Source organism: Nothobranchius furzeri, chromosome 5, assembly GCF_043380555.1.
Source record: "Nothobranchius furzeri strain GRZ-AD chromosome 5, NfurGRZ-RIMD1, whole genome shotgun sequence".
NCBI classification, from domain to species: Eukaryota; Metazoa; Chordata; class Actinopteri; order Cyprinodontiformes; family Nothobranchiidae; genus Nothobranchius; species Nothobranchius furzeri.
The window spans coordinates 14,044,860-14,068,470 of record NC_091745.1 but is presented as its reverse complement, the minus strand read 5'-3'; the positions used below and the strand labels follow the sequence as shown (position 1 = coordinate 14,068,470).

The 23,611-nt window shown below is 42.4% G+C and overlaps 1 protein-coding gene across 3 annotated transcripts; it reads left to right on the top strand.

The window, feature by feature from the left end:
- Positions 1-580: 580 nt before the first annotated feature.
- Positions 581-22,834, top strand: tlk2 (tousled-like kinase 2). 3 transcript variants are annotated; one of them, XM_015948882.3, is made up of 21 exons: positions 581-795; positions 1,741-1,823; positions 3,219-3,296; positions 3,390-3,459; positions 3,555-3,598; positions 3,743-3,841; positions 8,974-9,075; positions 9,266-9,358; positions 9,531-9,641; positions 9,730-9,866; positions 11,267-11,419; positions 11,510-11,576; positions 11,666-11,763; positions 12,330-12,411; positions 17,040-17,131; positions 17,225-17,314; positions 17,730-17,899; positions 19,372-19,510; positions 19,861-19,972; positions 21,945-22,052; positions 22,354-22,834. In XM_015948882.3, exons 2-21 carry the CDS (start codon positions 1,743-1,745, stop codon positions 22,522-22,524), a joined length of 2,097 nt encoding a protein of 698 aa, XP_015804368.3. In that variant the 5' UTR covers positions 581-795; positions 1,741-1,742; the 3' UTR covers positions 22,525-22,834. The 3 variants fall into 3 exon arrangements, with proteins under 3 accessions (XP_015804368.3, XP_015804367.3, XP_015804369.3); XM_015948881.3 differs by having other exon boundaries at positions 11,267-11,576; XM_015948883.3 differs by lacking the exon at positions 3,743-3,841 and having other exon boundaries at positions 11,267-11,576.
- The last annotated feature ends 777 nt before the right edge of the window (positions 22,835-23,611 follow it).

Sequence of the window (23,611 nt, the reverse complement as noted above, 5' to 3'; positions counted from 1 at the left end):
ATTGCAGTGAGCGCAGCATGTGGGTGTGATCATCACCGGAGCTGCAACTTTTTAATTATCCATCACTAGTGGTTGGGGGTGGGCCCTGTTGTTGTGCGGAGAGGGATTTACGATTGGTCCAGACAACAGATTTTTGGGGCAGGCGTGGACCGAAGGAAGGTGAAATTACTTAAACGATCTCACGAGAAAAAATGAGATTTTACTGATTATTGTTTACATTGCAAAAACATGAGAACAGAACCGAACTGATCCGGATTCAGCTGAAACGCATTCAAGTCGGATTGTTTGTTTTTATTTTTTTATTTCCATCTCTTCTCTGCAGCTAGGAAGGGAACTGCAACCTAACTTCGTTTAATCGAGTTGTAAAACAGGGCGCTAAATTCATCACAGCTCCGGAGGAGATAAATAAAGGGGGTAACTAACGTTAGCTGAAAGACATTTATACCTGCTGAAAAACGCAGATTCTCTTGGGTCGCCATTGTGTGGAGCGAGACACCACAGCAAGCCATTGCATGGTCCTCGGAAAGAAGAGGGATGTGACGGGGATCCCCGTCTAACCAGTACGGAAAGGCGGGTTAGGGAGACCCAGAGAGAGTGGCCGAGGCCTCCGACGGAATCGTCCGCCATCTACCTGAAGGCGTTTGTACTGGTCTTGGTCGTTAACAGTGAGCACGCGAGGGACGAGGCTGTGGATGCGGCCTAAACCTGGGAGGGTCTGCCGAACACCGGGGAAATAACAACGGAGACGGTTTCAGGATTAATAACCCCGGAGGATCGAGAAAATCTGAAACTACAGTGAGTATCTGTGTAGGTTGTCGAACAAAGAAAGAATGTGTTCTGAAAGGTGCTGCGAGTCCAGATGTCGTGGCACGAGCACCGAGAAGATGCTTCGCTAGCTTACTGGACACATTACCAGTTTTCGGACAGTGGTCATTTTTTCTTCCACGATTCAACGTAATGTAACATTCCCAGTCTTTTCAACATTGATACGCAGTTTTCTTCGGTTCCGTTGGCCTTTTTGCTATTATTTTTGGCAATATTATAGTTTAATGCCAGCAGCTAATCGTTAGCTAAGTGATGGCAAGCTTACTAGCTCATTTATCTAAGCGATCATTCTCTCGTTCTTGTGTTTTTAAACCTTTAGACTTGCATTTTAATGTGGTTTAAGACTGACTAGGGTTACACGTGAACTGTAGTTTAAAAAATAGTCCAGAGCAAATATATTACTGTTTGTTTGATAAACATAGACCATAGGCAAGAGACAAGCCAGTTTCTGGGCGTGTAATTTAAACCTTCGCACAGGCCAGTAAACTGGGCACTTATTGTCTTTTGTGGCCTTTTCCATAGCTGCCAGTATTTCTTGGCAGTCCCTGCATTCGTGACCTTTTATAGAAATACTATGTAACTTAGGTCTGTCATTGTCAAGGCAAGTGATGCCATGATTCACCAAGAAGCAGTGACTCTACAAATCTGTCTTTGATGCATATTAAACATGAGTTATATTCAACACATCTATTCTTACTGAGTAATCATTGTTGCATGTCTGGTGGGCTTAAATGATAGTGTAAAACATTGTCAAGCTTATTGATGACTCAGAACAGGAATTTTCCACATCCATATAGCTAAAAACAGCCATGACTCATCACAACCAATGCCTTTTGAAATGATGATCCCTCACTGTCATCTGGTTACTCCAGTCTCTTCCAACACCTTCCTTAATCTGCGCTCTTGTCTCTGCAGCCATGATGGAAGAACTGCACAGCCTGGACCCCCGACGGCAAGAACTGCTGGAGGCTCGCTTTACAGGGGTCGGTGTGGCTAAGGTTTGTATCAGCTCAGATGTTGCAGAGCAAGAAGCCCGATGTTTGGTGTGTGTGGAGTGTGATGGGGTGAAAAGTTTGATTAATCACACATTTAATTGATCAAGCACATAATTTTTTTCAAATGTTTTCTTCTTTTGTCTCATTATCTTTAATTCAGCCCCTACCAGTTTGGGCTGCCTCATTTTCTTTGTTTCTGCAGAAGGTTGAGGTGTGTGTGTGTGTGCGTGTGTGTTTTGGCTGATGTGACATGCCATCTCTCCCTGGCTTGTGATATAGCAGCTGTATAAGCAAGTGGTGATGCCTGCCAAAAAGGCCACAGACAGGACAGGGTTGGTAGTGGGATAAGAAGGAATGCGGAAATAGTTGCCAACCAGGTCTAAGTGGGGGCGGCATTTTTGTCTTCCAACCTTTGTCTCACTATGTGGATGGAGCTGTCTTAGTGGAAGGTGATCTTGGAACGGTTAGGGAGCCAGAGTTGGTGCCAGGAGTGGGCCCGGTGCCAGCCATAGGCAGAGCTAAGCCCAGAGCTTGGCATGGCTGCTGCCGCAGAGAAAATGGCGGAGCTTGTAAGGGCATCATCACCCGGTTTGACAAGAGATGCAACGCTTGTTTATGAGTGAAGTTTGTTAGCAAATGGATGTGTGGACACATGTTTGATCAAAGTGTTTCAGTGTCACAGAGTGGCTCAGTTTTTCTTTCTTGACCTCGGATAGCCTGCGGCTCTGCTGCTGCTCTCTGTCATCTCTCAGTTTAATAAGAAAAAAAAAATTGTCATTTGAGGATAAGAGACAGAACACATTTGGATAAACCTACAAAGAATAGTTAAAAGTACGTTTCTGTTAGAACAAACGACCGGTGCATCTTTTGGTGACATTGGGTTTAATCCAAAGATTTAATTCTTTGATTTAAAAAAAGGCTTTTTCTCGCTGGTTTCTTCACGGATGAAAAGAACATTTCAGACCTGGGTGAATGGAGGAAAAATGTATGACATTATCTAAAGGTGACGGGGGAGAAATGCTTCCCCAGCAGCTTGCCTAATGTTCAGCCATTTTAGGAGGGTTCAGTGAGAGAGAGCTCCAGTGTGCTCAAAATGACTAAGTGTCTCTTCCTGATTGGACAGTGCATGCTGAATTCTGATGTGAATCATATGATTGACAGGCGTCACCTAGGGAACCGGCATTAGTACTGATGGAGGTCTACATTCAATGGGAGTTTAGTGGTGACTGGATTGCCGGAACCTCTCCATCTCTCTTTTGGCTTTTTTGTTGTTTTTACAGCATTTCTATGGATCTTTTGCTGCTTTTCAACGACCGCTTACAAGGAACACACACACACACACACACAGACACACACACCTTTTAGGGATTTTTGTAATTATATTTTTTATCTCAACAGGGCTCAGGTCAAAGTCAGAATGAGTCATCCAATCAAAGCCTGTGCAGTGTGGGCTCTCTCAGTGACAAAGAGCTAGAGGTTGGTGTTTTGGGGATATAAAGCATTTATTGTGTTGGTAATATTTTGGTTACCTCACTAGCATGTGATTGATCCTCACTGGTTTCCATACAGACTCCAGAGAAAAAGGCTAATGACCAGAGGGTGAGAAAACGCAAAGCAGACCACTTTGAGAGCAACCAAGGTACGACTGTCCCGCTGACCTGACACGTCCGTTTGCCTTTGTTGTATTCTCTTCTTTTTAAACTCGCTGTCTCTCTTTTTTATTTTTTTTTACAGGCAAAACGGGAGCGAGGGGACTTAAAATTAGTGATTATTTTGAGGTGAGTGTAATAAAATCCTTCCTCTTTGCCCCTTTTGGTGTAGCACTCCTTCATTTCTTTATTTTGCAACATTTCATACCTTCTCTAACCCCGTTTTGTTTTCTTAACTTTTATGTTCTGTCTTCTTCTTTTCACGTCTGTCAGTTTGCGGGAGGTAGCGGTCCTGGTACCAGCCCTGCCAGGGGAATTCCACCAGTGGTCCGCTCTTCCCCACAACACTCTCTGTCCAATCCTCCTGTCACGGTGAGCACGTTTGCTCTGCGGTGCTTTTCGTGCCTGTTTTCATTGGTCCTGCACTCTCTGCCTTGCCTTTCTCTCATCCAGACTTGGGAAGTTTGTTTGCTAGATCTGATGTTGTCTACTAACATGATCCGGAACCCACAAAGCCAGTATCTCGCAATTTAGAAAAAGGGGTTGTCTAAAATATATTGAAACATAGCAAGGGTTCCTGATGTCATGATACAGGTCCTTCTAAAAAAATTAGCATATTGTGATAAAGTTCATTTTGTACTGATAAACATTAGACATTCATATATATTAGATTCATTACACACATCTGAAGTAGTCCAAACCTTTTATAGTTTCTAATATTGATGATTTTGACGTACAGCTCATGAAAACCCAAAATTCCTATCTCACAAATTAGCATATTTCATCCGACCAATAAAAGAAAAGTGTTTTTAATACAAAAAAAGTCAACCTTCAAATAATTATGTTCAGTTATGCACTCAGTACTTGGTCGGGAATCCTTTTGCAGAAATGACTGCTTCAATGCGGCGTGGCATGGAGGCAACCAGCCTGTGACTAGGGCTGGGCGATATGGCAAAAATAGAATATCACGATTTTTCCAATATTTTATCACAATTTTTTTATCCATGAATAGCATAACTTCAATTGCGTATTAAAGAAGAGAAACATTGAATAAATAAACATTTATTCATATTAGGGATAATCAGCACAGTGCTAACACACTTATATTTTAAACTCACACCAGAGATGATAAAAGCCCTGAGAGAAACTATTACAAAAATCAGTTTTTCTCGTTTTTCATGTAACTTAACATAAATTAAAATCGTAAACATATTTAAAGTGCGAACATGTCAATTGCAAACGTATTGTGCAAACATTAACTTGTTCAAAATACTATGTAGCTCCCAGTTGCTCATGTAGTGGATAGTTAAGCTCAAATAAGGCTCTGATGTGCAGCTGGACCAGAGATCGCTTGTGGTAGCAAAAAACTGAGCATTCTGAATATTTTCTACAACAAGTCTCTAAATAAAGTAAAAATTTCCAGTGCAGATTGGAGACAACCCATAGAAGCACTGATTTGATCTCATTTCAGAGAAAAATAGAACAGGTTAGATGCACCTAATAAATAAAATTACTAACAAACTCAGGAATCTTTCTTTGCTTCACTGTTCTGGTGCTGAAAATATCACTAATGCGGGTCAAAGGAGATACACAGATGAATGCACCTCTTATTATTTGGAGACTACATTTACTGCAGCTGGCAGAGGCAGAGATTGTTTCTACTGATACACGGATTTAGAGAATCATTTTAAATGTTAATAGGGGAAGACTGCAGGAGGGAGCGGTAAAAACAAGAAACTACGAGTCTGATGAAACCCGCTGGTTTTCCATCAGGCAGTCACGGGGCAGCCAACGACCCAGTGACCGAGCTCAGTCCGGTACCGACACCGGCTCGGCAGAGGGTGGACGAGCCGAGGCGACGTCGTGCTCTGCTTAAGAAGCGGTGTTATTTTCCTGCTTCAGAAGAAGCGTCCAACGTGTTTTTACGCTTTCTCCGAGACATGTCACGTCACTAAGTTGTTAGCGCCGCGCGCTAAGGAAACCCTGCGTTCCTCTTCGGAACAAAAACCTCGTTGTCGCTCAGCCGCGGCGAAGCCATGTTTGTTCACACACAAGTGAAAACAAGCAGGGCACTAATATATTACTATGACTCACTCTGATTGGTTAAGGGTCAAACAAAGGCGTGTCATTCGCCTGAGGTAAGTTCCCTTTTCATTCAGTGGCAGAAATTCAACAGCAGAGCTGTGAATCGTGATAAAACGGTCTCTCCAAAATGACAGACCGTCAGATGTGTGGATCGTAAAACGGTCTAAAATCGTCATATCGCCCAGCCCTACCTGTGACACTGCTGAGGTGGTATGGAGGCCCAGGACGCTTCGATAGCGGCCTTAAGCTCATCCACCTCTACGGGGTTCAGGTCAGGAGAGTTGGCAGGCCAATTGAGCACAGTAATACCATGGTCAGTAAACCATTTACCAGTGGTTTTGGCACTGTGAGCAGGAGCCAGGTCGTGCTGAACAATGAAATCTTCATCTCCATAAAGCGTTTCAGCAGATGGAAGCATGAAGTGCTCCAAAATCTCCTGATAGCTAGCTGCATTGACCCTGCCCTTGATAGAACACAGTGGACCAACACCAGCAGCTGACATGGCACCCCAGACCATCACTGACTGCGGGTACTTGACACTGGACTTCAGGCATTTTGGCATTTCCCTCTGCCCAGTCTTCCTCCAGACTCTGGCACCTTGATTTCCGAATGACATGCAAAAATTTGCTTTCATCCGAAAAAAGTACTTTGGACCACTGAGCAACAGTCCAGTGCTGCTTCTCTGTAGCCCAGGTCAGACGCTTCTGCCGCTGTTTCTGGTTAAAAGGTGGCTTGACCTGGGGAATGCGGCACCTGTAGCCCATTTCCTGCACACGCATGTACATGGTGGCTTTACTCCAGACTCAGTCCACTGCTTCTGCAGGTCCCCCAGGGTCTGGAATCGGTCCTTCTCCACAATCTCCCTCAGGGTCTGATCACCTCTTCTCGTTGTGCAGCGTTTTCTGCCACACTTCTTCCTTCCCACAGACTTCACACTGAGGTGCCTTGATACGGCACTCTGGGAACAGCCTATTTGTTCAGAAATTTCTTTCGTGTCTTACCCTCTTGCTTGAGGGTGTCAATGATGGCCTTCTGGACAGCAGTCAGGTCGGCAATCCTACTCATGATTGCGGTTTTGAGTAATGAACCAGGCTGGGAGTTTTTAAAAGCCTCAGGAATCTTTTGCAGGTGTTTAGAGTTAATTAGCTGAATCAGATGATTAGGTTAATAGCTCGTTTAGAGAACCTTTTCATTATATGCTAATTTTATGAGATAGGAATTTTGGGTTTTCATGAGCTGTATGCCAAAATCATCAATATTAGAAACAATAAAAGGCTTGAACTACTTCAGTTGTGTGTAATGAATCTAATATATATGAAAGTCTAATGTTCATCAGTACATTACAGAAAATAATGAACTTCATCACAATATGCTAATATTTTTAGAAGGACCTGTATGAGCTGTACAGGTGAAACTCTAAAAATCTGAATATGATGCAAAAGTTAGTTTTTGTCAGTAACTCTACTTTAAAGGTGAAATCAACACGTGAGAGACTCATTACATGCAAAACCAGATATTTCAGCCTTTATTCATTATAATTGTGGTATAACTTATGAAAACCCCACATTTAAAATCTCAGACTGTTAGAATAAAAGGTTCAATATTCTAGACTCAAAGTGTCTCACTCTAATCAGCTAGTAAATCCAAAACACCTGCAAAGGGTTCATGAGCCTTTAGGTTGTCTCTCAGTCTAAGATGGATTTATGACATAAATGGACTTTTGCACCTCATTCTGACTCTTCCACCAACAACTAGGGTTGGGCATCGAGCATCGATTGGAACCGGTTCCAACTGTTCATTTTTCCCGGAATCGCTCAACGTTTTTTATTTCGATTCCTAGAATGCCGACGGAAGAGGAATCCGCGGCCGATCTCCATGAAAAATAAACGTGATCTGCAAATTGTGATCAACGCTTTTCAGAGCTGATCACACCAGCTGTCTGTGTGCAGCACGAGTCCCCCCACCCGGCACGCAACGGCCAGATATAAACAAACGCGTCCGCCGAACTTTTACTCCGCGATGTAAACTTTAACTCCTGCAGCGTAGAGGAAACATGTTAAAATACGTCAACAAGGTGGATTTAATGGAAGCTTTAAAGAACAAACTCTGGACAGTGTGAGGTGAGTTTGTCTCACTGCAGAAATAAGAACACACACGGAGCGTCAGAAGGTTGAAGAATAACCTGTAGAATAATTAAAGTCATCATGCTAGAGCAGCTTCTTTGTGGTGGACCACACCAGCTTCTGCCACAATAAATAATGATAATAATAATAATAAATCTCAAAGCTGTGAACATTTCATTTCCTTTCTGAACTATTTCTGTTGAGTTTTAATGTTTAAAATCTGTTAGATTGTTACTGACAGCAGCTACGTTTAAGTTTCACTTCCTGTTCTGACTGAATGCTGCTGCAGCATGGAGGTGTAGTTCTCAGTCATCCTGGACGTGATCATCCTGAGAGTTTTAGCTGAAAACAGCTGGACGTTTCTGGATATGTTGGAGACATTTAGCCTCTCATCCCAGAGGCTTCTTCCAGACTTTGCTTGTGGTCAGAAACAAACACACTGGTTGTGCTGCAAGTCTTTCTATTTTTTTTCTCCAGAACATGTTTTTGTCTAAATGAAGGTGATGTTGTTGTTCATAGAGTTAAAATTCATGTTGAAGTAGGACCTGTGGTTAGCTGGCTCATGTAAAGCATGTCATGTCTTCAAAGAATCTGAATCGGGAATCGATGGGAACCGGAATCGAAACGAGGAATTGGAATCGGAATCGTTCAAAATCAAACGATGCCCAACCCTACCAACAACAGAGGCTTGCTCCGCTAAAAAGACAACGAAGGCAGCGTCCGAAGCGGAGTCCGCTGCGGCTCTTTCCTCTCTTCTAAACGACTTGAACGCGTCTTTAGAACCACAACACGTAGAAGCGCTAAAAGCCTTTCTTCTAAAGAAAGATGTTTGTGCCGTCGCCAGACGCCATTTTTGACTACAGCTAAAAGACTACTGCACCACGCAGTACAGTCGGCGTTTCCGTCTTTCTTCTGATTGGTTATTTTTGAGCTGCCTAGTCCCGCCCCTCAAGTGCCTCTCTGCCTGTGAGTAACCAGACTAGTTCTCTGTGGAATTAATCAGGACGAGTCTGGCAGGCCAGGCTAGAGATTCGCTGAACCAGCTATGTAATTCTATAACATCTCTCTGTGTAGTCGGACTACTGCTCAGATAGTTGTAGGGGTGTCATTGAATATCCGACACTCATTTATAAAAATAAAAATCACCTTTATTTATTTATTTTATTTTTACTTGATCCTGTTTGTATCTAGTTTATTTTTGTCCCACGCTTCTCTGTTTTGTTAAACTACTAGAAAATGTTCCCTTTAGGGCCATTAACAGTTTTTAATTAAGTAATGACTGTATCTACCCTCCAGGTGCAGCAAGGAAGTCCCTCTTCCCTCAGCTCGGCCAACACGGACCACTCGTCGTGTTCAGTGAAGCCAGCCTCTCTTCACGTGCTCCATAAAGCCACACAGGTACTCCACGCACATTCAGGCTTGGCTGCCCGTTTGTCTGATTAACTTAATTAGATTTTAAAACTGGTTGTTGTAGAAATGTCTGACAAGCCAAACAATTATAGTAACAGTCTCTGGGAGAACTCCCTGCTGCACTAAGTTTGTTGGAAATTTTTCACCATTAACAACCACTCTTGTGCCCACTCTTTAGTCTGACCTTACTATTGAGAAACTAACAGCAATGGAGAACAACAAGAACTCTGACCTGGAGAAGAAGGAAGGCCGGATAGACGATCTGCTGCGGGTACTAATCTCATTACATTTCATCCCTGGCTCTCTGCCTACCTTGTTTCTGAGAATATCAGGTTGACTGTAATGATTTTCCACTCCACTAGCTACTGCTGTACACATTCATATATATATTATAACTTGTTTTTACCTGATCGTTTTCTGCTTTCGTCTCTGTTCTGCTTTAGGCAAATTGTGACCTCAGAAGACAAATCGATGAGCAGCAGAGGATGTTGGAACGATACAAAGAACGGTTAAATAAGTGTGTCACCATGTCCAAGAAGCTGCTGATTGAAAAAGTGCGTCCATCTTGCTGAGCTGAGACAGCTTTTGACATGACATTCAGCGTGTGTGGGGGATTCCATAATGTCTCTCTCTGCTCCTCAGTCTAAACAGGAAAAGATGGCGTGCCGGGATAAAAGTATGCAGGATCGACTTCGACTGGGCCACTTTACCACCGTGAGACACGGAGCGTCTTTCACCGAGCAGTGGACGGATGGATATGCCTTCCAAAACCTCATCAAGTGAGGCTTTATGTGATGGAGCTTGTCTTTTACGTCTTGACCGATTTGTCTTTTTCTTTAGGGGATTTTAGGGAACTCTGAATCTGAGAGTCGAAGTTCAGAAACGAAAGAACCAAAATAAAACTTGATTTGAGTTTCTAGAAGCCAGATGCGTTACTAAGGCCCTGTGATTTTTGCAATGCTTAAAATGTGAACAGAATCACAGAGTGAGATGTTACTGGTGACAATCTGCTGGACTCAATATTATACAGAACAACAGGGTTACACTACATTTTATGTAATAAAACATGCAGGGAATTTTTCTATAGAGCTTTTTAATTTAAGAGGGTGGCCAGTTTCTCATGTGAGGTACTGGAGCACGTTCATCATTTTATTAGGACACTAAATGTGTTTTTGCTGCATTTAAATAGTGTTTTAAATCATAGTAGTTGTTTTTTTAAATTTCTTGATAAAGTTGCATGAATCCACCATAAAATACAGGGTTTCCCTTACATAGGCGTAGCCGTGGCGGCCCGCCACGGCTGAAATCCCACCGCCACGCCTACAAGATCCCAAGTTTTATTTATGTATTTATTTATTTTTGCGCTGTTTCCCGAAGAAGCAGCGGGAACTACTATGTTGTCGCTGGTGATCACAGCCGGCGGGCAGCAAGGAGCAGCAGGCAGGGCAAGGTGAAGTTACAGCATAAGTTACTGAGTTTAAAATTAGAAAGGTAGCAGTGGATATAATGCTTTTGGTTTACATGTTTCAGTAGCGTTAAGATAAATGAGTGTTGACGATCTTGACAGGGTTTCCTCCAGTGCTTATTAGGCCAGATTTTCCTCCCCCCACCAGGCTAATCATAACTTATTCATGTAAAATTTATTTTTTCATGTCTGACTTTAACTGCATCTAATACTGTATTACGGCGTGAGCGCAGCAGCAACAACTTAAGATCGATGTGTGAGCAGCCTGAGAGGTCGGGTGTTTTCATCTGAACCCTTAAAACCTCCAGCAGGCTACGCTGCACTGTTGACGTGCTAGCGCGCGGCGCTAACAACGTAGCGACGTGACATGTCTCGGAGAAAGCGTGTGTCTTGTGTGTCCTTTTTGACCAGATGTTGAATAGATGTTGAAAGGTCAAACTACCTAAAAGCCGACCATTGCTGGACGTTACACAAACATTCACTCCCTGCAGTTTAATCATAAAATATAGAGTTAAGATAAAATTCAACAGAATTTGGGAAAACACTAAAACATAAATGAAATAAAGTTGGGTTTCATTGGACCTTGTATGGGTTGGTTTTAATGTCTTCTTGGATTTTGACTAGCAGCAGTTTCTGAACTTGGGAGTGCGAGTCCTGTCAGTAAAGCGTAAACGGAGCTTAGGGATTTATAATGAACACACTGTTGGTCTCCAGACAACAAGAGAGAATCAACTCTCAGCGAGAGGACATCGAGAGGCAGAGGAAGCTTCTGGCCAAGCGTAAGCCACCTTCTATGGCCCAGGCCCCTCCACCGAGCCTGGAGCAGAACAAACGCAAAAGCAAGACCAACGGAACAGAGAGCGAAACGTATGATGCTACGCTTTTCTTCCTAAGTACCTACAGTTGTTTTCCTTCATGTTTTGGATTTGGACTGAGATTGCTTCTGTTTTCTTCCAGACTATCACAGGCAGAGTACCACGAGCAGGAGGAGATATTCAAGCTCAGATTAGGATATCTTAAAAAGGTCATTTCTCATCAATTTTGCCATGCTCTGTGGACATTTGTGGTAGTTTTTGTTGCATAACTTTACTTCTGTTTAAATGTTGTTTGCAGGAAGAGGCGGAGATCCAAGCAGAACTGGAGAGATTGGAACGAGTCCGGAACCTTCACATACGCGAGCTGAAACGGATTCACAATGAAGATAATTCCCAGTATGACTTGTTTCCTATTTTATACGTGAAATGCGTTCCAGCACTGGTTTCCTCGAGCTGATGGTGTAATGCACGTGTGCCGTTTGACAGTTGGCTTTGGTTTAGCTGTTCTTGTCTTTTAGAAGTAAAATGGTGTCAAACCAGTCCCTGACTGTCATTGTCACTCCTGGTTTTAATCTCGACAACGTAAATGATCTAAAACATAAAACGTTACCCAATCTACTTGAAACATCCCAACATTTCCACTTCAGCATTAAAACAAGACGGCTTGTGAAGTATTTCTGTTGTAGCCGTTCATCTAGTCCTGCTTTGCGTGTCTAGTGTGATCTGCTTTGTGGGTTTCAGTGATTTTCTTTAATCATTTGTTTTTGTGTAACTGATAAGGAAATGTTTCTTTGGCTAACTTGCTGTTGTAACCAGTGTTTCTACTCAGACGTGAAACAGCTGAATTTTAAAAAAGAAAAAGCTATCAGAGGAACAGAAAGATATGCATGAATGAAAGGGACTTCTTGTCTTTCCTTTCTAAATTCTTCTCTCTAATTACTGGTTTTTCCATCTCTTTCCAGATTCAAAGATCACCCTACGCTAAACGACAGATACCTGCTTCTCCATCTTCTGGGGCGGGGGGGCTTCAGTGAAGTTTACAAGGTAAGTAGAGAAACACTTTACATCCTTGGAGATTTCTTCTGTTTTTAATTCTTGTTTTATTGCTTAGCTTTTTCAGATCAGCAAAAAACAATACTGGACAAAATATATCTGAGTAAGGACGAGATGCAATTTTCAAAATGGTCCCTTTGCTAAATCATGACTTGACAGTGATTTAACCACATAATCTGGAAAGCTGGGTTTGATTTCACCAGCCACACCCAGGCCTGGTTACTGCCCGACCTGCAGAAGTAATAAATCACTTTAATGGAACCTGTCTGGCATCATGAAACAAGCCAGAAGATCTCAACAAGCAACACATCATAACTAGTTCTAAAGACATTTAATAACTAAAGAAATGGCTATTTAAAAGTGACATTTTTTGTTTCATCTGGAGTAGGGCTGGGCAGTAAATCAAAAATGTATCGTTATCGAAATTTCCGACTGTTATCGTGATCTTTTTTCCCATGTCAATAAATTTGATAGTAAACTAATGAAAAGTTGCGTGTAGGTTGGCAGCGTTCATGTCTTTAAGAAGCTGTACCACCTTGAGTCACGTAAAAATGTGACTCAATTGATAAATGTGACAGCTCCATCTAGTGGACAACTTTTGTTTCTGCGCATACCTGTAGTTATCGTCCATTTATCGTTATCGAGATGAAATACTCAATATATCATGAATTTATTTTAGGCCGTATCGCCCAGCCCTAGTTTACTATTTTAGAGTCGGATATACTCCAGATAAGGGCTGGGCGATATGGCCTGAAATCCGTATCAAATCACTTTTATTGTCACGTCACATGTGCAGGTACACTGGTGCAGTACATGCGAGTGAAATTCTTGTGTATCACGATATATTGAGGATTTCACCTCGATAACGAAAAATAGACGATAACTACAGGTATGCACAGAAACAAAATGTGTCCACTTGGTGGGGCTGTCACATGTATTTCCTTGAGAGACATGAACTAGGGATGAGCCGGATACTCGTTTCAGACGAGTATCCGGTACAGATAAAGCATTTTTGACTAATACAAGTATGAAATGGGGTTGCATGACTTAATTTTTTTTTAAAGTCGACAGTCAGGTAATGAAAATAGAGTCGACTTTGACTAGTCGTTGATGACGTCATACGCCTGAAGGAGGGGTGGGGTGGTGGGGGTTCGCTGGAGTTTTTGACAATTAAAATTGCGCCCACATTTTCAAAGTTAAACATCTTTTAACAACGGTAGTTTCTGCATCTATACTGCTCCGCTTCAGCCCTCTCCCCTCTCCCCCTGCTCGTCACCTGTCCTCGTCACCTGCTGTCTTTTCTGAGGACTGCACCTTGTCAGTCATTATCACGTGACAGCGACTAGTCGATGACAGGCATAAAAAGTCACTACAGAGCAGTGAAGTCAACTGGTCGACTAGTTCATACAACCCCTAGCATGAAACGAGTAAAACTCGTAAATATCTGTAATCGTGCTGAAGGAAAATCCTCATTGGGTAACTGACTGTCTTCACGCTCTGCGATTGGCCAGTCACATAGAGCGCCCGCCCCTCCCTACACACAAAACTCAGCAGCCGGGAGCTCAGTCCGCGACCGGGCCATCCATGCACATGCACGCGCACACGCACGCACACACACACACACACACAGTAACGGATCTCTCTGTGCTTGTTTCACTGTTCACGTTTCTTCAGTACTCCCTGTGTTTTCTTCTGTTTGCTTCTTTTTAAAGTTACTTTAAAGTTATTTTTTTCGTAACGTACGTGGTGCATTTGACAAGACAGAGCTGAAAACGGCTCGTGCTGCGTCAGTCGCTGCCTCCGCTCTGCTCCGCTCAGGTTTTCTTTTTACTCTCTCCTCTTCCTCAGGATCCACTGATCTCCTCTTTCCTATTCACTCTCTCATTCTTTACATTTTTTAATCGCAGTTGTCCATTTTTTGCTCATTTAAAATATATTTTTATCATTTTCTAAATTCTTTTTTCTATTTTACATTTTTTGTTTTTATGAAGCGCCTCGTGATTTTTATCTTGAGAGGCGCTATAGAAAAGCTCTCTCTCCTCTCTCTCTCTCTCTCTCCTCTCTCTCTCTCTCTCTCTCTCTCTCTCTCTTTTCTATCACTTGCTATTGCGATCAAAAACATTTAATCTCAATTCTGAGGCCGCTCTGTAAAGTTTTCAAATAAACAATACACATAGCAACTTATGATCAATCCATATCAATTTCAGATAAAAAATAATGTATTGATGTGAACCACAGCCACTTCCGGTTAAACCATGCCCACTTCCGGTTAAACCACACCTGCTTCCGGGTTAGGCCACGCCCACTCGGAGTACAGATACAGATAATGGTGTACTCGCTCATCCCTAACATGAACGTCTGCAACCTTCAAACACCCGTTTCATTTATTTATTTATTTACTGAATTTATTGACATTGGAGAAATAATATCGGTTAAATTTTTATAACTATGCATTTTCGATTCATCGCCCAGCCCTGCATCTAACTAGCGGTCAAACAAGGAGGTGTGTGATGGTCTGGAGCTGCTTTGCCACTTCAGGACCTGGACCATAAATTCGGTTCTCTAGCACTTTGAAGGAGAATGTCCGACCTTTGACCTTAAACCTTCAAGCTAGAAAGTTCTTCAGTGTGTTTGAATTAGAACAAGGAGTGGAATGCCATTTCCCCCGTGGTGACATTGAGATGAGCATTACCAGGAGTAGGGCTGCACAATATTAGGAAAACCTGCGATATTCGATAGCAGTGCTTAATATTGTGATATCGATATTACTCGCGATAAATGAACAAATACTAAAGTATGCAGTGTTGATGTCGTCTGGCGTGTGACGTCTGCTCTGGGCTCAAAGCAAACAAAAACTAATGCATGAATTCCATTACAACATAACATTTTATTGCAAAAATATGCAGCTGCACCTGCTACTGTATTAGCAGCAAAACAACAAACTGCATGCATGCAGTTTCTCAGTGACTTTAAAACATCACCTCCACTATAAAACTTTTTTGAAGAAATAAAAAAATCTGTAAATAAGTTTAAATGTTAAATAATAGTTAACATAACTTAAATGCAACAGCAAATTCTCATTGCTACTAAACATGTTCTCCACTTATGTGGTTATGATATAAGGCCGTTGCTGCAACTGGGAAGTGAACTGTGCTGGGCCAAACTAGGAGAATATTAAGATTTTCTGAGGGAAAGAGAAAAACAATTGTCTACCTTTCAGAAGAGGAACTGGCAAAAAAAACTACATGGAAAATATGTGAAAACGTTTGTTTTTAACCCCAAATTGAACAAGTTTACCTGGATCTTAAAAAGCAGCTCAGATGATGAAACTGCAGCTATGATTCTGATAACAAGCTAACAAATTGAACTAGCTCCTCTAAGATAACCGGCTAGCAGAGTTTCTGACTGACAGTTTATGTGCAGCAGCAAATCAACTATCCTGACTAACAAGGTTATAAAAGCTCATAAATGAAAAATCACTTTGATGTGTGGGGGAACTTTTCCAGGCCCTCTTTAGCAGGGTGGGACTGGGAGGAGAGTGCTGTAGCCTATTAGCTGGAAGCTAACCGGAGCCTGGGGCTAACATCACCACCCGGTGGAACACTAGCGACATGGAGGGGGGTGGGTTGGTTCACCGGCACGTGTCGGAGTCAGCCCGTTTATTATCAGCTGCTTAATGACACCGAGCGGACTCGCGTTCACGTTTGAAAGCAGCGCTGATTCCAGAAACCTCAGCACAAAGTGCGTTCGTTGCTCTGAGCCAGCATGACGAACAAGGGAACGGCGCCGCTAACTCGGCTCAGGTGTTGCTTTCCATCCTAAGGGTCTACGTAGGGGGCGGGCGTATTACGTGAACGGACCCATCTGATTGGCCACATATCAGAAGGACTACATTTGATTGGTCAAATAATACTTCCACGTAAGAAACAGAGCTGGTTTACAAAAAGCTGATGTATGACACGGATGGAAATGTTTGAACCAAACATTTATCGCCGTTTTTTACGTGCTTTGCGATGGGCCTGTCGCACGTCCTGTTATCCCGATGACGATAATTTTTTGATATATTGTGCAGCCCTAACTAGGAGTCTGGTTGGCCTGGACAGATTTTCTTTTTCCTTTTTAATAAATTAAATCCTTTACAAACATTTAATTTGTATCTACTCCATTTATTTTTGCTACTGTTAAAATGTATTTGCTGATCTATAACAAAAAAGCAAAACTGAAGAATTCTTAACCATGACATGATATTAATAATGTGTTAGTACGGTGGCTCTGCAGGGGTTCACACTCATGTTAATGTCTTATGTCTGTTTCTAAAGTTTTAATTTCTTCTTCAGAATGTTGGATGTGATCATCTCTGATTCAGAGATGGTGATATGTAACCAGCAGCTGCTGATTTATTTAACCCTCAGAGTGATGGTGCTGTGCGTACTTTGCTGGCGCTGTAATAAGTTGACTTGAACGTGTGAGTGAAATCGCTGTGCCAAAATGTCGGCGTTCCAAGAATCTGCTGTCAGCATCGTTAAAGTGATTAATGGACGCAGCCATTTAATGTGAGGCAAGAGCCTCGCTGCAGCTGAAGCAAAACTCCAATCTTAACTGGAGCTTTCTCCTCTCAGGCCTTTGACTTAACGGAGCAGAGGTACGTCGCCGTTAAAATCCACCAGTTAAACAAGAACTGGAGGGATGAGAAAAAGGAAAATTATCACAAGTGAGTGTTTTTATTAACTACATTTGATGATATTTTATCATTAGGTCTGATTCTTTCTTGGTTTCTTAACTAAGTGTTTGTTTGTTTTTACAGACATGCGTGCAGAGAATATAGAATCCATAAAGAGCTGGACCACCCTCGAATAGTTAAACTTTACGACTACTTTTCACTAGACACTGACTCGTAAGTCCTCCAAAATATCTGCTTACATATTTGGTTGTTGATGTGGACCCTTTATTTATTTATTTATCTGTTTATTTTTTGATGACTTGGCGATTTTAAGTTTAAAACATCGTCAGATGCTTGAGTACTAGGGATGCACCGATATGAGATTTTGGGCAGAGACCGATGTCTGATAATATTGCTGTCGTTGCTGACAGCCGATATTTCCCGATATGGTATATATAATTACACACACGCACATGATCACCCCCTCACCTCAGAAACAGATACATGAACAGAAACAAGATGGAAAAATTATCGGCCCAGTTTTACGCATCAGACTGACTGATATGTTAAAAAATGACTTAAATCGACCGATAATGTTGCCGATATATTGTGCATCCTAATTTAATCTCATCCTTTTGTGTGTGAGCAGCTTCTGCACAGTTCTGGAGTACTGTGAGGGCAACGATCTGGACTTCTACCTGAAGCAACACAAGTTGATGTCTGAGAAGGAGGGCCGCTCCATTATCATGCAGATCGTTAATGCCCTCAAGTACCTCAATGAGATCAGACCGCCCATTATCCATTACGACCTTAAACCAGGTGAGTCTTTACATTTACCAGGGTTTTTCCTCCACACAGGTGCATGGATGAGTCCACGTGAGGCCGTGAGTGATTTATGAGCTTTTATTTACCAAACCGCTGTCACAGAGCCAAGGAGGACTGGAATTTGTTGGAGTGCAACACATTAAATGTGTGACAGACGTCGCCCATATATGATTCTATTAGAAGCAGCCAGGTGAAAGAGTGTGTTTATTATAGCTCTTCACTTCCTCTCCTCATGGGTTATTATGCTGATAAATAATGCTTTCAAGTCCTGCGGTCATCTGCTGCTGCATAGCCTGTCTGCCCCTTGATATGTCAGATGACATCACTATTTTTTATTGCTGAGGCCTTTCAGGAATCACTGACATGGCCAGAAGGCATCTCAGGCCTCAGTTGATCAGTTTTATCAATGGAACTATTAGACGTGATTCCATTGTCGGAACTTCAGGATAGTTTCTAGGGGATGGGATGGCCTGGTCCTGTCAGCAGTTGTATCACCATATATATTCATCCCTTTCAGGACTTTGCACAGACATCAGAATATCTCGACAGCTTTGGCCGTGAGTGATGTCGCTGGTCAGCACCCAAAAGTGCTCAGAGTTTGACAGATGCTGGTTTTTCTATTGCCAATACTGATGCCTATATGTGGGGGAGCATGGTCAGCCGGTGGCTGATAGTTACTGCAGATTTTTATGGGTCAATTTTCACGGCTGATATCCAGACGTTTTCCACCTGGTCTTCATGCTAAATGTCACTATTAACCTCAGTTGATGCACAAAGTTTCTGAAGCTGAATCAGTTTTTGAATTCTTAATTAACTGTTAACTCTTTGTGGATTGCTCAGTGGTGAATTCACATTATTTAGTATGCAGATGTTATTATGGGATGTAAAATGACATTTAAATTAAATTCTGCTAAAGCTCTGGGCTGCCCAAGGATGTGCCTGACTTGAAATCAGCTTTACTAAGGGCAAATAACTGCCGATGTATAAAAAAATGGTAAACAACGGCCTGGTATATCGGCCGACCAATATATAGGTGTACACCTAGTCCACAGTTACATGAAAAACTATAAAACTACGGAATCATTTCATCCATGCGCCTGCTGGAAGTTCTGGTAAAACTACCCTGAAGTTTCAACAGTGAAAAACACCTATTATACTCTTACACACACACACACACACACACACACACACACACACACACATTGATGAATCACATTTATTTTCTTATTCTCTTTAGTTCTGAAAGCTTGTTGTGACTCTGGTTATGACTGCGTCTCATCAGCTGATCAGCTCATCATAACCGCTGCCATTAATAAGAATGAAATTATCAATCAAACAGTTTATTTTGTGATCTTATCAACATTCATCATTCCATTATGTTCCCGCCTAACTACATTAACAAAACCATGTTTGTTTGTTTGTGACCAAATGAAATGTTGAGCCACAACCTTTTCTTTTCCATCCAGGTAACATCCTGCTGGTGAACGGCACGGCCTGCGGGGAGATAAAGATCACAGACTTTGGCCTGTCTAAGATCATGGATGACGACAGCTACAACTCAGTAGACGGGATGGAGCTGACCTCCCAGGGAGCAGGGACCTACTGGTAAGATTTACTCCGTGACTGATGCTAAATGTGTATTGAACTCTGCAGCTAATGTTCTTATTTACAAAGCTTAACGGTTGCATAAATGTAAAGTAACGTGTTTCGAAAGCAGGTACAAATAAACTCAAGTTAAATGATGGAAAACAGGATTATGCTTGTAAAACTACACTTGCAGACATTGCCTGGAGCCTTACTCACACCACAAAGTGTTTTACTCTGATATCGATCAGTATTGTGTTTCTGGTGTACACTCATTGCCTGGTTCCAGTGCATCAACAGTGCTCACAGCCATGGATATACTATTTATGTGTTGATTGTCAATTTTAAAACAGATTGGTATTTTTTCTAAGGTACCTTCCCCCTGAGTGCTTTGTTGTTGGCAAAGAGCCACCAAAAATCTCCAATAAGGTGGACGTTTGGTCTGTGGGAGTCATTTTCTACCAGTGTTTGTATGGCCGCAAGGTAGGAAACCAGCCGCTACTGCGCTCTGAAGTTGTGATGTTGGACAACCAGTGTGACTGATAATATTAGACTGGAACATTTTAGTGTTTGGCTTAATTAGGGCTGGGTACCATAAGATGTATTTTTATATCAGTACTTTAATGATACCTGGTTTTTGGTACCGGTACGGAAACGACACATTTCTTCGATGTATGTTTAAATCTAATATTAAGGAGAAAAATCCTTAAAGGTATAACATGTAAGAGTTTTATAGTGAAATCACAAAACAGTCTAATGTCTCAATCATGCAAAAAGAAAGGTTGCATTGAAAAAGACTTTCCCCTCAGCCAGCTGAGGGCTTGTTCGTTTTTCTCTTTTCAGAAAGTTCAAAGAGGGACGTAATCCCTGTTTACAATCTAAGCGTGTGGGGTTGCCGAGTGTGTGCCAGCTAACGCTGCAGCGTCATCATTTGTAATTTGACACTTTCAGGCAAAGAGTTGTGGACCGTAAGTTAGCCGTCAAACAGGAGCGACCCAGAAGTTATTTCTTGAAACCCTCAGAAGCCACGGTATCTTTTTATTTTACTTTAATATCGGGTAAAGAAGGCTAGAGGCTAACATTGAGCTAACAAAGTTAACCGTGAATTAGCAAAAAGTAGTTGGCTCTAAAAATATCTCAAGCAATTTTTTCTATTACCAACAAGTCGATATTAGTGTGATTCGTGTTTATCTACTTATTAACTTACTGTGTAGGACTCGTCTTCACTTCTGGTGCTGATCCATAACTGCCAACAGCCACCAAACTCATGAAACTGGTGGAAGAAGTCATCGTTTGTTTTGAAAACGCGCTGCAGTACACAAGTTTACCCACAGGATGCCATTCTTACTTCATTCTTACATAAAGTGCCTTTAAAATGTTCTTTATAATAAGGATCATTAAAAATGTCATATTTTCCTTTTATTGCAAAACAAAGTAAGCAGTAGGAGGATGCTATTGCTACTACGATATCAGAAACCCATAATAAAATATGTTTGATTCTCAAATAAGCCAAATCATTAGATGACTACCTACATGTACAGTTAAAGTAAGAGGTGGAAAAAGACAGAAAACATTACATCGTAAGCGTAAGTCCTAGTCATTTCTGCAGGGTTGCTGTTGCAGCCGAGGAGGAACGTTGTGGACTTGGGTCTGCTGTGTTTTTGCTGCAGATGGCTCATGCTTCCGCTTGTGAATGAGTGATGGCGTGCTTTATTAAATTACTGGTATTTTCATGATTAGCGACACAAATCTCATCACAGATGTAACTTTTAGCTGCTGCAGGTTGCTTTCACAAGATGCAGCCAGAACTTTTGGGCCATTCCCATCTGTACCGGGTCGGGCCGGGTAGCGTAGGTTGTTTACATATCTGGGTGGCCTGGTATTTTTCCGGGCCAACCAAGGCTCATTCTCAGCCCTCTTCTTGAGGGGGTCTGCTTCAGGCCGACCAGGGCTAACACACCCACTGCTGACAGCAAATTCACACCTTCCATTAGAGCAAGCCTCTGATTGTTGGGTAGAATCAGCCCACATGGGCTTAAGGCAAGGATGTGTGGAATCAACCGGGCCAGGCTGGGGCCGACTGGGGCTACCCGGCCCGGGCCGACCCGGTACAGATGGGAATGACCCATAAGTTTTCTGAGTTCGCAAACTCGGAGGAATGTTGTACAAAACTGTGTGAGTGAGAGAGCAGCGTTCCACCAGTCATGTGATAAACGGTAAAGTTTTAATAAGGAGAGTACAGAAATTTAGCACCAAAGAAGATTTTTTTTTTGGTACCAGTACACCAAATATTTTTAGACTGTACTAAAGAGGAACAGCGTTTCGGTACCCAGCCCGAGACCCAACTGTGGACTGATTACAGCTGTTTTCATTGTACGAGTCACATTGAAATCTTCACTTTAAATGGATCAGCTCGGAGTAATTCTCTTTTTTTCCATCTCCCTTTTCTCTTTAGCCATTTGGCCATAATCAGTCTCAGCAGGACATCCTGCAGGAGAACACAATTCTGAAGGCCACAGAAGTTCAGTTTCCTCCTAAACCCGTCGTTTCACCTGAAGCTAAGGTATTCTATATGTACTGGCTGCTCCCACATTTTAATGAATGTCTTAGAAAGCAATCATTTGGTTTACATCTACAACCGTTTAATCTCTGGAGTTAGCCCGATTCAGGTTAGCTGCAACACATTCCTCTCCATGACTCAGTCGGTTTTACTGATATGAGCTACAGTTTGGTTGTCAGTAGCTGAAAGTCGGTCACAACTCACTCTCCAAGGATCCCTTCATGAAACCCTGAGCTAATGTACGGCTATAAAATTAGTTTATAGTAAAATATTTTGATCTTCACCTTGACCTTTCTGTCTCCAGGCCTTTATAAGGCGCTGTCTAGTCTACCGTAAGGAGGACCGCATCGATGTGCACCAGCTGGCCAGTGACCCCTTCCTAATGCCCCACATCCGCAAGTCAGTGGCTTCCTCGGGCACCTCTGGCATGGCCGTGGCCTCAACATCCAGCTCCAACAACAGCGCCTCAAACTGAGCTCACACCTCTTTAATGCCTGACTCGATCATTTAAAGGGGTGGGGGGCACGCGATACTGTCTCCCCTGTCCTAACAGCGTCCCACCTTGCCACGAAGAGCCCAAGAGAAACCGGTCAGATGGCAGCAGGGGCTGGGGGATAAGTCACCGAAGCACTGGGAAGGAGGCGGTTCTACTCCAGTCCTCTGATGTCTGCCCAACCCAGAACCACCTGTCCTGTTTTCTCAGAAAGAGTGGCATCATTCTGGGGGTCAAAGCCCTGGAAGACTCACGCAGTCGAGGGGCGAGTCTTGGCACTGTGTTGGGAAGGAGCGGGTTTAGTTATTTTGATTTTTTCTGCTTAAGTAACAGAAAATGAAATGAAGTACAGAACATCTTCAGCTTGGATGGACGGAAAAGACTGTAGAAGGTGTCATATTCATTCACACACAGACACACACACACCCGTGCATGAGCCACCCTGGTCCAAGGCTGTCAGAACCTCCCAAGCTGCAACATTTAGTTTGTCCCATCTGGGTTGTTGGTGTTTGGAACCCTGTCATCACCCTTACCCTGTTGAAACTGCAGACCCTCGTGGTTTTGGATGAAGAGGGGCACAGTTCCCCCTCACCTCCACCCTCCCTCCTGTATCTTCTCAAACTCCTGTGACCAAAGCTTTTAACTTCCAGCTGGTGGCAGTGTTCCACCTCAGTTTTTATAACGAATGGTTTTAGAGTGGTGCTACGTGAGAGTGGAAGCTGCTGATAAATGCCCACTTCTTACATTTTTAGAAGAAAAAATGTGTTTAGTTGAATTTGTTCATGGAAAAAAAACTTCAACTTTCAAGTTGCCTTTAATTAGAAATGTTATGGCTTTGGTTGAACCCCCCCCCCCCCCCCCATGTGAACACATATTTATTTAGGTATGTTTGAATTTATTTTTGGTCAATAAAATGCAAGGGACTGGTTTACCTAATAGTACTGTTGTGGGGGGAGATTGGGCCTTAGCAAAAAGTTGCATAAATCATTAAATGCTATTGGTTAAAATGTTTGTTGTTCTGAATTTTTGTACAACTGGATCTTCCATCAGCTGAAGTAACCAGAGTTGT

Bases quoted from the DNA above. Each gene is read 5' to 3' on its own strand.
- tlk2 (XM_015948881.3), top strand. From the start codon at position 1,743: ATGATGGAAGAACTGCACAGCCTGGACCCCCGACGGCAAGAACTGCTG. The intron at 9,359-9,530 runs GTACTAATCTCA...GTTCTGCTTTAG, and splicing joins GGATAGACGATCTGCTGCGG to GCAAATTGTGACCTCAGAAG. The intron at 17,900-19,371 runs GTGAGTCTTTAC...TTTTCCATCCAG, and splicing joins CCATTACGACCTTAAACCAG to GTAACATCCTGCTGGTGAAC.